Genomic DNA, 15,995 nt, shown 5'->3' on the forward strand with positions numbered 1-15,995 from the left:
AGATTGTTGACATAATTAATGATGTTTTACTGCTGCCATTGGTATAACTTTTGGCTTTGCTCTCCCTGACACACACTTTGAGGGTTTTCTATTATTTGAGGAAAGACCAGTGCTTGGAAACCTAACCCAGTCCAGTTCCCTTCATAGCCAACAGCTGCACTGGGAACTTACGGAGCTAAATGTCCCCACGTGCTACTTCAAAATGTATGCTTTTATGTCACATGAGTCTATATGATGGGGAGAGGAAAAATTCTAAGAAAACAAGAATTGTAGAATTTATTCCAAAACATTCCAGAGGGGGAAAGATAAAGAGAAGCTTCTCTCTCTGTACATAGACATATAAGCATATATGAACGCATATGTACATACATACACATGTGCCGTGTGTTGAGTATGAATGAATCTGCTGATAGGTGAAAGGGTGTTCATATAACTTTTAGCTTTGTACAAATCTGATTTGTTAAAGGGGGCATTTGGCCTTGTTCCTAGGCCTTTACCACAAGCCCTTTGAGGTGCAATAAACATGCAGGTCAGAGGTTCATTACATGAGTCACACAATGTGAGTGACAATCTCTCTTACCTTGTTGTCACTGGAGGCCACACCCCTGCCTACAGGAGCTGAGTGAACACTGCCTGATCACTTTCCATGCGGATATATGTTTATTGATCATTTGCTCCAAGGGCTGCATTTTGGGTAAAGAAGGAGGTGGTGTCCATCTGTGGTGTGAGGTTGGTCAGTGGGGAACCTAGAAACGGCTCCTCTGCCCTAAGTAGGTACACTAGGGGGAAAGGAGCTGAGCTGTGCTGCCCAACTGACCCCATGCAGCTGTGGGATTAGGTGCTGTAACACAGTGCCAGATGTGGGCAGGGCCAGGAGCCCCTGACGGGACAGTGGGTGGCAGAGCCTGGAAGAAGATAAATGTGAAGTTGGACTTGGTACCAAGTGTTCCAAGATACTGGAAATAGACTCAGGGCATCAGGTTCTGTTCTCAGTCCAGGGCCTGAGGTCAACATGGTTGACCTCTAAGTGTGCATAGTCCCATGAAGGCTGAGGAACATGAAGACAGACATAACCAGAGCCTAGATAGGAACTGAGTCTACCTGCCAGGGCCCAAGCTTTGGGTGGAGGCACATAGAGGAGAGGCAGCAGGGAGGGGCCACAAAGACAGATTTCAGGCTCAGGAGCATGAGCTAGTGCTGCCAAGAGGACGGGAACCTGACACTGTCTGTCCACAGAAACCTGTGCACGGTCGAGTCATACAGTTAGTCACTGCCACTGTCCAATCCAGTTACGCCTCAGCTAATCAGAACATAGAGAACAAAAAACATGCACATAGAGACCCACATACAGACTGAATCCCTGGCTCCCAGGAGGAAGCATCACTGTTTGGGAAGTTCTAGTCTCACTTGGGATTCATGATCTTGGCCAAAAAGAGGGCAACTTGAGTATTTGTGTCAAGGATAATCATCAGGAATGGCCTGTCTAAACTCAAAATAAACGGGTTAATTCTTGCAGAAAGAAATACGATTTTCGCTCCTGTGGCAGCCGCTGCTTCTGTGCCTGTCTCAGCCACATCCAGCACAGCCTTGTGGACCACCTGTAGGAGAAAGACATCACTCACTGGAGACCAGGGAGGGCAGCAGAGGAGATTCCTGGAGCATCCACTGCTGGCCTCAGACACTGGTGAGCTTGTTCCTGCCATGAGCTCTACCCTTGGGGTTTCAAGTCTCTGCTCTGGGTGTGAGATGAGACATGCCTTGGGTCCGCTTAGTCTGTGAGAATCTGTGTTGTCCTAAACCCACCACAAACTGGAGGAGGGGAGTAGGTAACTCCCACCTTACTCCACAGGCACCTTCTGAGAGGACACACAGGGAATTGCCAGGGTGCTGGCAGCCAGTGCAGGTTTTGGCACCCCTTCTGCTCCAGCCTCCTTAGGACATACAATAGCAATGCACAGGGCATGGCTTCCTTTTCCCAGACTGCCATGGTCAACTGCCATGCCCTGCTGCTACAGATCAGAGCCCGGGGCTCTGTGTGGGCAATGTAGAGAGCACTAGGCATTGCCAGGCTGTGCATCTGGGCATGTAGCGTGAGATCCTAAGGCATCTCCTCTCCTATTCTTAGGCTTTTCACTACAACTGCCCTTCATCCCTTGTTATTTCCTTCATTGCTACTGGTCTGTGTGCTAATCAGGCAGTTCTGGGCCAGCTCTGCAGTGAAGAAGCTGAGGCTGGAAGTGCTTCTGCCGAGCAGTGGATTGTGTGTGGCACCCGCACCACAGCACTGGTTGGTGCCAGTGATGGTTGAAAACCAAGCACAGGCTCCTTCCCAACAAGGCTCCTGGGTGACGTGATGTTCCGGGGACAGAGGAGGAACTGGCTTCATGGTATCCAGCAGGAGTGTATGTATCTAGGCTGTAACCTGCCTTTCCCAGGATGAGGGAATCTCAGAAATGTAGATGTTCTCACACATTTGTCGTTTTTCACACACTTGGCCTTCATCATTCACATTCAGGCACCAAGGGGAACCACCCAGTGTGCCTTGCCTTACCTGAGAGACTCTCAGGTCCTTGGCCCCTGTGATCCCAGACAGGTCAGCCTGTGTGGAGAAGACTTCCCTGATGCCCAGCTGTGGAAGGATTTTCTCCAAGCTGTAGTCTGTGGAGATGGAGAACTTGGGCATGTAGAACTCATCAATACTCCTGAGGATGGAAAGAAATATTGTAAGAGTCACTGTACTCCACTGCCCTATCAACATACCTTGTAGCTAGGGAGCCAGAGGCAGCCTTCTTTCCATCCATCCTAGACCACTTGAATTGCTCTTTGGAATGCATTAATTACCCATCAGAGCCTGGAAGTGCTTACAGGGGCAGGCAGCATGGCTTGGTAACAGCTGTTCCTCTCCTGAGAATGCTCTCCTCCAAGACCCACAAAATGCAATCCTTCCCTGCTTTGTGGACCCTCAGACTTCATTTAATCACCCACCTATTTCAAATTCTGCACCCCATCTGACTCTAGCTTTCCTTAGTCCTGGACCCTCCCCTTCTTCATCTCACCCCTTCTCACCGGTGAACAAATGAAATAATAATCGGTTGTATTTCTGTCTCCGTTCTCTCTGATCCACAATTACAAGATGAGCCCACGAGGTTAAGAGAGTTCACGCTTTAGTCTTTGATATACTCTATGAATCTAAATCAGAACACGGCTCATAGTAGGTCTGCAAGTCATTCAGTACACTACTGGTGATGAATGAGAGATGAGGAATGAGATAGCCTCACAGGGGAGAGTTGATTCTCAGAGCTGATCTTTCCTAACCTTCACCCCCTCTGCCTTCAATTGCCCACTCAAGATTCCCTGTAACTACAGCCTGGGAGACACAGAGGAATCCTCAGCTCCTGCTCTAGCTGATGTCATCTTGTCAACAACAAAAATGACAGAAAAATCAGGCCCCAAACTACTGAGTCAGAGAAGAAAAATTCACCTCTGCTCCAACTGTCCCTGCTGATTCTCTACCCATTACACTGGGTACCAGTGAGACCGTGAGGTACAGGAACCCTGGGCCTCAGGCCGACAGCAGCATATGGAGCCAGACCATATCTGGGTCTGCAGACACGCACCTGGAACTCAGAGAGTCCCTCCACTTCCTCAGGGTCTCTGGCTGCAGGCTGGCTTCCACCTGCTGCATTTTGCCCTCGTCAGGGAGGATGAACAGGGCGCTGGCATTGCCTGTGTACTTCAGCTCCACCACAGTGCAGGACAGCTCCTCATCCCGGAAGTAGGGTGTGGTCAGGTCCTCAATGCTCATCATGGGCACCTTCACAGACTTCCTGTTGTTCAAGTAGAATTTGGACTCAGAAGTATCATCAGGGTCAAAGGGCGTCTTCCATTTTCCTAAAGATGAAAGGGATTAATAATAACATCACCCGAGAGACTCACCGTATCCAATTTCTGCTCAGCTTCTACGTGTGACAGCAATCAGTCTATTTACACAACACAGAGTGTCCCTCAGGGGTGGTAAATGCTGCATTGGAGGTGGACAAGCCCCTAAAGGTGAGAAGAAACTCCAGGCTTGGTTTGGAAAAGGGGAAATTAAAAATCAAAGCCTGGTTACTTGAGTTTCCAGCAACTGTTAGGGTTCTGAGCCTGGGGAGTGTAACGGAGACACGAGATGAAAGTGGTGACATTGGATTGTGGGGAGAGTTGGGGACCCCTTCGTCCTCAGGAGGAAACATGTCTAGAAGGCAATGGCTTTGGGACAGGCTTTAGAAGAAAGAGGAAGAAAGAGACTGAATTCTCCCACACCATGAGCAATCCATGAATCCACAGATTGTGGGATAAATGTGAATAATATGTCCTCGGCTCACACAGGGGCTGTGGCCACCTCCACAGATATCCTGTCCTGACTTATCATGAATTCTTAGTTTATGTCCCCATTACCAACACAGCCTGCAGGACTTGGTACTGAAACAATTTCTTTTTTTTTAATTAATTTATTTATTAAGAATTTCTGCCTCCTCCCCGCCACCACCTCCCATTTCCCTCCCCCTTCCCTGCTCAAGTCACCCTTCCTCATCTGCTCGAAGAGCAAGGCCAGCTGGCCTGGGTCTGAAAAAGCATGGGATAAATTTGGACTAGCTGAACATAGCGGACAATGAGGAAGAATGGGAACTCAAGAACAATCGCAGTGGGTTTTTGATCCTACTGCACGTACTGGCTTTGGGGGAGCCTAGGCAGTTTGGATGCTCACCTTAGGAGACCTGGATAGAGGTGGGCGGTCCTTGGCTTCCCACAGGTCAGTGAAACAATTTCTTGAACTGGGATCTAGTAGATTAAACAAGCATCCCTATCTCACAGGCAGCCATCTTGGTTATGGGTCCTAAGCTTAGAGAGACAACCCAGCCTTCCTTCAGGCCATTACTCTGCTTCCACCATTCCCAGCTCACAGCAGCTCTGCAGCCAACTTGTCCTCATGTCCTCTGTCCTCCTAGTCCTTGATTCTGTCCATGACCACCTTGATTTTCTGCTGACAACTCACAGCCTGCCCTGGACTATCTGTAATCTAACCCAGATCCACCCCTATCTGATTACATCAGGCCTTCTGTCAGGCACCAGTTCTGGGCTGTCACCTTGGGCCCTGGTCCCTATCAGGCAGGGTGTTGTGGGTGTAGGCTCTGGAGGTCCCCTCACTATCCTTAGCAATTTTATCTCCATCTGTGTCCCCCAACTCCCTTGTACCCAATCTCTTCGGGGTTGCTGACCCTGACATGTGACTGGAATTCCGACCTTCATGCTGTTGGGCTAGTTAGTTTACAGAAGCAAAATTCCCCAAAGCAGCCATGCACTAAATACGGCTTGGTTGATACTGCCTTCTTGTTAGTCTCCTGCATCCCTGCTTTCCCAGCCCAGGTCCAGCTCATTCCAGAAATGGCTCCAGGGAGAGGTACTGAATAGGAAGTGCCCTGGGGGCTCTTCAGGGCTTATGGGCCAGGTTACATTCCTTCTTAAGAGTGGGCAGGCACACTCCTTTGGTCACAAAGTCCCCAGCACACTGGGACCCTCCTAGGAACAGACTCTCCAGCAGGGATGGACTCCTTCTACAAGAGCATGTTAGAGATGCTGGAGTGGGCAGAATGAGGGACCCGGTTTCTGCAGGGAGAAATCACAGCTTCTGCACACTCAGGAAGGACTGGACTTGGGAGCTATGCATTCTGCTAGGGAGTAAGTGTAAGTCACAGTCAAATTCAGCACTTTTACACCGAGACCTGAGGGCTTCTGATGAGCATGTACCAGGAAACACAACTATATCAAAAAATCCTAGGGGTTGTGGGTAGAGAGATGTGTGCCACCCCTGCCTCCAGGGTGTGAGCCCCTCCTTCCCAGGGGTCAGCATAAGGATCCAAGGTTCCCAGATAATATCTTTACCCTCCATTCCCCATCCAGTGCCCATCCTCACCTTTAAAGTAGATGTAGTTCACCAGCACCATTACTGTGTTCTTATCCAGGTCTGAGATCAGTTCCTTGATCTTCCCCTGGGTCTGTTTGTTCACATAGTCATTGATTAGCTTTTTGGCTTTATGAGGCTGCTGGAAGTCAGTCGTAGAGGTCTCGGCTTCGTACAGTGTCCTTGTCTTCTCCTTGAACTCTTCCAGTATCGGTAGGCGCTTTTCAACAAACATGGTATTGCCTGTACTGATCTGCACTTGGTCCCCTGGCTGGCTGAGCATGTGGAGGAGCTGCCCAAATCCCCGGTGTATTTCTGCCTCAGGGGTCTCTGTGAGATTGAACTTGAGACCTTCTAGAATCTCTTGCAGAGTGTTGTTGCTTGCTCCTAGGGACAGGACAGCCAAGGCAGCTGAGATGCTGAGTGGGGAGAAGACGATGTTTTTATTTGGATTCTTCAAAGCCAGCTCCTTGTAGAGGCTGAAGGCGAAGTCAGTGTTGATGGAGGCTAGTGTTAGACTGTCCACTTGTGTTCCATTTATTTGGTCTACCTGAAGTTCGGTGTTACTTCCCGGTGTGCCATCTTGTTGGGAGATGACAGCAGGGCAGATCACCACCATCAAGAGTCCCAGAGCTACATGGAGAACCACCATCTTCTCTGTTCTTCAGGCTGAAAAGCAAAGCTCCTTTGAGTCTGGGAAGGCAAGGTGGTGTCCTGAGCATCTCCGTGTCCTCCCACAGGGCTGCATTGTGTCCCTGCTCTGCTGCCCCTGCTGCCTCCTTGAAGGTGCAATGGAGGTGCTCTGGCCCCCCAGATGGCAGCGCCTTGTCATATGCTCTGTTATCAGCACTGGAGGAAGTGCTGCCGCAGCAGCCAATCTCCCTACAGAAAACCAAGATCCAGAATGGGGCATGGACATCCCAGGTCACAGAGAAAGCCATAAGTGCAGCAGGGGTGTGGGGTGGGCCGAGCCCTGTCTGATCAGAATATTTTCTCTCGTTCTCTCTCTGCAGAAGGATACATTAGAGGAGAACCCTCTTCCTTTGCACTCCCCCATGTCTCTCTTCCCTGTAGGTAGAACTTAGGACCCTTGCAGCAGTAGTTAGCACAGGCCCTAACCGAGCCTCCTGATGCGAACCTGGGAAATCCCAAGGCCCTTGACTGAGTCTGGTGCATGAAGCCTGGGGAGGAATAATTGAGAGGCAGCGCTGGAGACATCTGGTGTGGTGCCACAGCCTTGGCAACCCTGGGAACAGGAGGGAGAAGGACAAACAAGGAAGGTTCTTTTAGTGCTGCCAGCGACTAAAGGGTGGTTTGCACCTCAGGCTTGGAAGGCCTCCTGGTGGGAAGAAAGATGACACCTGGACCAGATTTGGTTTGGGCTCCTGGCATGGCTGTGTGGTATCAAGCCAATGGGTGGATCTCTTTGGGCAGCCTGGTGAGTGACCAGTTTCCATTTTTGACAGTTGTCTGACTTATTATGGGGATATTGGGGGTTAGTTTTAGGGATGTCTAGAGAACTATTCTTCCCTATGCCCCTGGAGTGGGAGCCACGGGCATCCTAAAGGATTACAGTTGAAGACTTGTGATCATGGTAAACACAGGCACCCACCTTTAGCCTCTGTCCCTTTGCTCAGGTGTCCAAAGGTGAAAGTGGACGGTAAATACATGGAAGGGAGAGGAAGAAGGGAAGGGAGGAGACAGAGAGCCGGAGAAATCACGGAGTGAGAAAATGGAAGAAAGAGGGGCAGCAAGATAGGAGGAGGGAGGAGGAGCCAAATGGAAGGTGGAGGGGAGATTAGATCAGAAGAACACAGAGGGAATTGGAGGGGGCAGAGGAGGGAAGGCTGGAGCTAAGCTGCTTGTCCCCAGGGCTGTTACTCTCCTGCAGAGGAGCCAGGGACCTCAGTTAGTTGGATGCCTTTACTCCATTTTTACTTCCTACTGATGCAAGCATTTCTTTGGAGAAGCACTGAACACTACTTTGTGTCAGAATTGTTTCCAGAGGAAAGGGGCTGCTCCATGTGTGCAGCAGGAAGCCTGGCTCAGTGGCTGAGCCATTGCTTTCTCCCTTCCACAGTTGAGGCTGAAGACCCTCTGCTTGGCCATGGGACTACAAGGTAAATGGGTTCCTGACCCCCAGGCATCTCCTGTCAACTGTAAGTATGAAGGGGAAGTCAACTCCTCCAGGGGGACTTTCCTGTCTCTCCTTAGCTCCTTCAGCCCTAGGTAAGATAGACAAGTTCTCAGTACTCCCTGACTATGGAGTGCGGAAAGGAGCAGGCTCCATTCTGTCTACAGGAGCAATGTTCATTGTGCCTGCATCTCCCATAAACATGAAGACCCAGACTGGAGAGAAGATTTATGTCCATACCAGAAATGTCCCCTGATTCCACTTCAGTGACCCAGGAACAATGATGAGGGAGAGTCTTCTGGCTTGTGTTAATTTCATTGGTTAAATAAAGAGACTGCCTTGGCCCTTTAATAGGACATAAAATTAGGTAGGCGGAGTAAACAGAACAGAATGCTGGGAGAAAGAAGCTGAGTCAGGGAGTCACCATGGTTCTCCCACTCCAGACAGATGCAGGTTATGATCTTTCCTGGTAAGCGCACCTCATGGTGCCACATAGATTATTAGAAATGGGTTAAGAGGTTGAAACTAATGGGTCAGGCAGTGTTTAAAAGAATACAGTTTCCGTGTAATTATTTCAGGGCATAAGCTAGCCATGTGGGCGGCCGGGTGCTGGGGACGCAGCCCCGCTGCTCATATTACAACAGAATAACTCATTACCCCTCCTCCAAACCAAGAATCTAGGTCATCACCAGAACCACACAGTCCTGGGAAGGTCGTTCCTCTGTTCCCCGAGGGTAGGAAGACTTGGCATTACCTGAGAGCTGATGACCGCTGCCAGCTTCTGGGACAACTGAGTTCTGATGTTGGTCGTTGCTGCCTTCCTACTGCTTAGCTCTGTCCAGTGCACCCTGATGCCTATTTATTCCCACCATAGACTCCTCCCTCTTCTTGGGAAATGCTGGCACACACAAGCTGTGCTGTGTGCTCAGACTGGAAATGGGCAGATAGAAGGATTTCTGGTAATGTGCATTTCAGGTTTCTGCTAGCAGAGCCACCTAATGGGAAATTGCCCAAAAGTGTTGTAAACAAGCTTACTGAATATTCAGAGTGTTCAGGAGCAATGAGAGTGTGCAAATCCCTGCCCGCCTCTTTACCAGGTAGGGCTGAAGCTAACATTTGTTCTGTATTTCTAAGTCACTTTGAAAAGAACACAACAACTCTGTCTTTGCTTCAGGATTTCTTTAGGGGAACTCACACGTTAATAAACACCAGCCTCAATGCTGACAAACCAAGCCTGCATCCATGTAACCGTCCTGTCTGGAAGCTATAGACATTTTCTCAGCAGAGACTCTGTGTCGTCTTTTGCATTCGACTTTGAAGGGAAGCTGCCTTGTGGCACTGAAAGGATTCTGTGTCTGCAGGACCTTAGTGACTGATTTGATTTTCAGTACTGGAGAGAGATGGGAACATTGCAGGACCAGAGGTTCATTGCCTTCTCGTGGGCTAAGTGCTGCCTCTCTGCAACAGCCATGTTTGCCTCCCTCTGTGTCAGAACTCAACCCATGACAATAGACTCTATTAACTTATAGACATCTTACAAACAGTAGGATTGCCAGCAGACAGCATCTTCAGCCCACAGAGAGGCTTCCCCCATCTTGATTCACCTGCCTCTCTGGGGTTCTCACTCTTGCATTTTAAACTTGCCTTGATTTGTGACTTTCTATGTTTGGATAAGCTACAAAGTTCTTGTGAAACTGCTTCCGTGTTGGCACAGGAAATTGTGTAACCTAAATCTGTGTTCTCAGATTGTTTATCACACTCTAGAAGGAAGTATTTCTTAATCTCTTTAGTTTCAGAGCTTTTTTTTTTTTTGCATCACAGTGGGGTTAGAGACTCTGCAGGTTGGGATTAGATCCAAAGCTGCTTTCCCAAAAATGGAGGGTCTGGTCTTAACAAGACAGATTTTGGTTGAGTAAAAAGACACCGAATGCGGATGTCCATGTACCAGAAAGATCACCTTTGGGGCATTTCTGTTTACCAGGAGCCATGCAAACCTTCCCAGAACTAACCTCAGGCAAGTGCACCCAGTTCCCCTCAGTCTAGACAAACTCAATCAGTTCAAAGTTCCCTACCCTGCTGTCACATAAAATTTGTTTACTTTTCTGTCATTTAGCTCCTCCAAGGGTGCCTGTTGAGTGGGTATATTGTTTAAGTTAGACACATGAAAAGAATGACTCTGAAGGGACATCACTACCTATTATAAAATTAAGAATGCAATTCTAGTCAGATCAAAAACAGTTATATCGTGCCAGGTATAATTATGACATATGAAAAAATACTGTATTTATAGTTGTGCATGGGAGAGTTAAGCCATGTAATACATAGCTAAGACCTGAGTATTATCTTCAATCAAAAGTTAAGCTTGCATTAAGGAGACATGGTATGTGTCAAGGTGGACTTGGATGCTGACCATGCAAAGGTCGCACAATCTCTTGTTCCTTAATTGGGGACTGAAATGAATGGCTAAATGAGGATTCAACTGTCTCTCACTCCCAATCACTGAAATTGACCTCCCCGGGAAGAGGCGGAAATAATATAATAAGACAAGAAGACCCCATGGAGCTTTAATTTACTAGCTTAAATTTCCAACAAACCTCTCTACTGGACCAAACTCTAAGACATCAGCTAGCAATTTCGATATGGTGACTTCGAGAACAAATCAACCTTGGAATGATTTTTAACTTAGACCCACAAGTCAAAGTGACCAAAAATTTAAATGACTCAAAAACTTTTGATCAACAGAACAAGTTAGCCTAGGGATAACAGTGCAATCCTATTCGAGAGTCCATATCGACAATTAGGGTTTACGACCTCGATGTTGGATCAGGACATCCTAATGGTGTAGCAGCTATTAATGGTTTGTTTGTTTAATGATTAATGTCCTTCGTGATTTGAGTTCAGACTGGAGCAATTCAAGTGGGTTTTTATCTATTAACTATTTCTCCCAGTACGAAATGACAAGAGAAATGGGGCTTCCTTAACAATAGTGCCCACAAACTAATATGTGAAGTAATATGTAATTTAATAAGTTTGTACAACCATCACCCTAGACAAGGGTATAATTAGGATGGCAGAGTCAGGAATTGACAGAAGACATAAAACCTTGATCCCAAAGATTCAAATCTTTTCCCTAATAGTGTGTTTCATTAACATCCTAACCCTCCAAATTCCAGTACTAATTGCTATGGAGTGTTGTAATAGGAGCGGCGGGGCTGCGTCCCTGACACCCCGGCCGCCTGGCTAGCTTATGCCCCGAAATAACAACACACAAATTGTATTCTTTTAAACACTGCTTGGCCCATTATATCTAGCCTCTTCTCGGCTAACTCTCACACCTGGACTAGCCCATTTCTAATAATCTGTGTAGCCCACGAGGTGGCTTACCAGGGAGATTCTAGCCTACGTCCATCCTGGGTCGGAGCTTCATTGCGTGTGTCTGCCCGGGAGAGGGAAGCATGGCGTCTCTGAGCTCACTTCCTCTTCCTCCCAGCATTCTGTTCTGTTTACTCCTCCCACCTATGTTTTAACCTATCAGGGCCAAGCATTTCTTTATTGCTTAACCAATGAAATCAACAGATTGATTGATATATGACACTCCCACATCAATGGAGTTCCTTACTTTAGTAGAACAGAAAATCTTAGGCTATATACAATTATGGAAAGGAGCAAACATTGTAGGACCTTACAGAATTTTTCAACCATTTGCAGATGCAATAAAACTATTCATTAAAAAACCTCTAGGACTCCTAGCCACCTCCACAGCCCTATTCCTCATCACATCCAATTCATCCCTCTCACCAGCCCTAAGTCTATGGATTCCACTGCCAATACCTCACCCACAGTCAACCTAAACTTAGGAATTCTATTTCTTTAAGCAACATCGAGCCCATCAGTTCACTCCATTTTATGATCAGGGTGAGCATTCAACTCCAAATAAATACTCTATATTTGGAGACCTACGAGCATAGCTCAAACAACCTCATTGATAACAATAGCTGTAGTAATTCGAGTGGCGGGGCTGCTTCCCCAGCACCCTGGCCGCCTGCATGGCTAGCTTATGTCCTGAAATAACAACACACAAACTGTATTCATTTAAACACTGCTTGGCCCATTCTCTTCTAGGCTAATTCTCACATATTAATTTAGCCCATTTCTAATCATCTGTGTGTAGCACCCCAAGGTGTGCTTACCGGGAAGATTCTAGCCTATGTCTATCCTGAGTCGGAGCTTCATCACATGTGCCTGGGAGAGCAGAGCATGGCATCTCTCGGAGGTATCTGCTCCTGAGAGGAGAGCTGTCAAGTCTGAGCTCACTTCCTCTTCCTCCCAGTGTTCTGTCCTGTTTACTCCTCCTACCTATCTTCTAACCAATGAGGGCCAAGCAGTTTCTTTTTATTTAACCAATGACCTTCCTCCATCATTTCCCCTTTTTCGGTTTAAACAAAAAAAAAAAAGAAAAGGCTTTAACTTTAACATAGCAAAATTACATATAACAAAACAGTTATCAAGTAAAAGTTACAATAATCTTTATCATAACTAAGGAAAACTATAACTATAACTAACTATTCTTAACTCCATCAAAAACTCCAGAAAGATACAATACTACCTAAGCAAACAAGAAAAAAGCAACTTTTAAAACTCTAGAAATGACAGAGACATCTCGCTTCCTGGACAGTCACCCAAAGTTCCTCTGTACTGTTGGGGCATCCATCTTCAGCCTTCAGGCCTATGGTATCCAGCAGACATTTCCATAAAGCAGGAAAATTCAAAGTCAGTTCAGTCACTATCTGTTGTGTCCTGCAGAATGTCTCGCAGACTCTTTCATGAATCAGGAACCCCGAAAGATCATCTCACCTTAGGCAAGTTCAGTAGTCCTCTCTCTGTGGGTTCTCTGTGTCCAGTTTATGCAATAGTCCAGGCAAGAGCAGTTTCTTGCCCAAATGGCTATCAAACTCCATAAGGATCCTCTTCGATGCCCATCTTCCTCTTGAAGTAGCTGGTGCTGCCAGGAGCAGAGTGTCTCATAGTCATGAAAAGTCCTAAGTTATTAAAACATTTAAAATGCCATATTCTATAATCTTTGAAAAATATGAAGAATGCCTATCTAAAATATATCTACGCACATCTAGAAAATCTTAACTAACATGACTACAAACTTGACTATTATGATTATCTATTAACTACCTTTATACATTACATTTTTAAATGAACTACACAATCATAGTACCTTAATCAAGATCAGAAACACATATACATGTAACAAAATTGACCTTAAATCTCTATCAATAAAGCAAAATCTATACTAATACAAATTATTCATATCTATATCATATCCCCCTTTAAATGTTAAAGAACATTTATAAACCATATTTGGGAACATGGGCGCAGTTTTTTCTCTCCAAACTGCTTCCTGCTGAATGGGGGCATCATTAATTAGGTCTTTCATGGTATAACCTGTGTGCTAGTTTCATCTCAGTTGGCAGTTGAACGAAGCAATTTTCTGAAGATGTTCATAGCAACCCTTCAGGAGGGCGTAGTCCATCATACCATATTGGAATAGAAGAAATGAACAGGGTCTCATCCTCTGTGAAAACAAAATAAGAAACTCCTTTCCAAAGCATCATGTCCTTAGATCCAAATTTCAAAGTCAAGGCATTTTCAAAATATCTATGTTGTATTAGTTCAGCAGCATTTATAAACAAATATCTTTTAGCAGCTGTTGCTCCTTCCTCAGCATTCAAACAATTCAAAGAGAGCATAATAGCATACAGTATCAAAATTCTCTGTCTATTTTTCATCTTTGTACAGCTTTGTTTTAACCTCTATTTCATTTATTTTTACTTTTAACTTTTTGCTTTTTGAGACAGGTTCTCTGTATCTTTGACCTAGAATAACTCTGTAGACCAGGCTGTCCTTGAACTGTCAGAGATCCGCCTGTCTCTGCCTTCCAGGCATTGGGATTAAAGGCGTGTGCTACCACACCTTGAAGTCACAGAGGTCAATCTCCCTCTGCCTCCCAAGTGTTGGGATTAAAGGTGTGTACTACCACACCCAACTACTTTCTTTCTTCCTTATTTTTGTTTTTTACTTTAAGAATTTTAACTTTTAGTCTGCATATATTTTAACATTGTAAATCATTTAAAATTTTTCTTTGTCTTTGACGCTCTCTTTACTGTATCTCTGTTTTTCTGACCACATGAGTCTTTAATGTACCAAGCAATATCAGTAGGACTAAAGCTTTGCCGGCTAGATGTAGCCCATTCCTTAGCTTTCCAGCCTCATGGCTGAGGTACTGGCTGTAGCCATGTTTATAGCCACAACTCTATGGCATTTCAAGGTCCCTGCCAGCCAGCGAGCTACAACAGACAACACTCAAATCCTCTCTCTGTAGCTAGCCCTCCTGCCTCAAACAGTCAGAGTTTGCCCTGGCAGGATGGCCCAGAAAGCCGGCATTTTTAAACGGTGCAGCTTTTTTCCTGCTACGGCTGAAAACTGAAAAGCATGTGTTCAGCTTTTCGTCACCAGCGTTTAAGTGTTTCATAGCAGGACCTCTTAATGAGCTGCAGGGTTTTGCAGCTAAAGCTAAGTCAGGAAAGCCTCTCTTGGATGAGAGCGCTTGCTTGCCCAGCAAGCAGAGCAGACCCAAGAAATTGCCACAAGAAACATGCTTTATTCTATTCTTTTCCAAGCTTTCTCAGGCTTTCTGTGGACTCAGTTATCCACATGTCTGGGTGCCATTTGTAGTAATACAAGCGGTGGGGCTGCATCCCCAGCACCCCAGCCGCCTGGCTAGCTTATGCCCTGAAATAACAACACACAAACTGTATTCATTTCAACACTGCTTGGCCCATTTCTATCTAGCCTCTTCTAGGCTAACTCTCGCCCCTGGACTAGCCCATTTCTAATAATCTGCTGTAGCCCACGAGGTGGCTTACCAGGGAGATTCTAGCCTACGTCCATCCTGGGTTGGAGCTTCATCGTGTGTGCCTCAGAGAGCAGAGCTATCACGTCTACCTGGGAGAGAGGAGCATGGCGTCTCTTGGAGGTGTCTGCTCCCGAGAGGAGAGCTGTCGAGTCTGAGCTCACTTCCTCTTCCTCCCAGCGTTCTGTCCTGTTTACTCCTCCTACCTATCTTCTAACCAATGAGGGCCAAGCAGTTTCTTTTTATTTAACCAATGACCTTCCTCCATCAAATAGCAATCATTCTGCTATCTGTACTTCTAATAAACGGATCGTTCTCAATCCAATTATTACTATATACACAAGAATCAACATGACTTCTAGTACCAGCCTGACCCCTAGACATAATATGATTTATCTTAACTTTAGCAGAAACTAACAGAGCCCCTTTCGATCTAACAGAAGGAAAATCAGAGCTAGTCTCAGGCTTCAACGTCGGATGCGCTGCGGGACCATTTGCACTATTCTTCATAGCTGAATAAATAAATAATATCCTAATAAACAACCTATCAAAATTGTATTCATAGGCCCATTTCATAACCCACATAGCCCCGAGCTTTACACCATAAACTTCATAATAAAAGCCCTGCTTTTAACCACACTCTTCCTATGAATCTGAGCATCTTACCCATGATTTTCATATTACCAACTTATGTACCAGCTAAGAAAAAAATTCCTACCTCTCACTCTGGCCTTTTGCATATGACATATTAATCCCAATCTTCATAGCAAGCTTCCCCCACTCTTACACCTAGAAATATGTTTGAAAAAGAGTTCCTTTGATGAAGTAAATAACAGAATTTCAAACACTCTTATTTCTAGAACATTAGGAATTGAACCTATACCTAAGAATCCAAAATTCTCCAGGCTATCCATTGAACCCTGTTCTATGAGTAAGGTCAGCTAATAAAGCTATTGGGTCCATCCCAAAATGTTGGCTTATACCCTTCTGGTACTAAT

At 46.0% G+C, this 15,995-nt stretch overlaps 1 protein-coding gene across 1 annotated transcript; it reads right to left on the reverse strand.

Annotated features, from left to right (window-relative positions):
- Positions 1-250: 250 nt before the first annotated feature.
- LOC142834838 (serine protease inhibitor A3N-like) lies at positions 251-8,910 on the reverse strand. Its single transcript, XM_075947740.1, has 5 exons — positions 8,830-8,910; positions 5,954-6,610; positions 3,618-3,891; positions 2,552-2,702; positions 251-1,598 (listed from the first exon to the last, which is right to left on the reverse strand). Exons 2-5 carry the CDS (start codon positions 6,591-6,593, stop codon positions 1,404-1,406), a joined length of 1,260 nt encoding a protein of 419 aa, XP_075803855.1. The 5' UTR covers positions 6,594-6,610; positions 8,830-8,910; the 3' UTR covers positions 251-1,403.
- Positions 8,911-15,995: the final 7,085 nt, after the last annotated feature.

This window comes from Microtus pennsylvanicus, chromosome 14 (genome assembly GCF_037038515.1).
Source record: "Microtus pennsylvanicus isolate mMicPen1 chromosome 14, mMicPen1.hap1, whole genome shotgun sequence".
Taxonomy (NCBI): Eukaryota; Metazoa; Chordata; class Mammalia; order Rodentia; family Cricetidae; genus Microtus; species Microtus pennsylvanicus.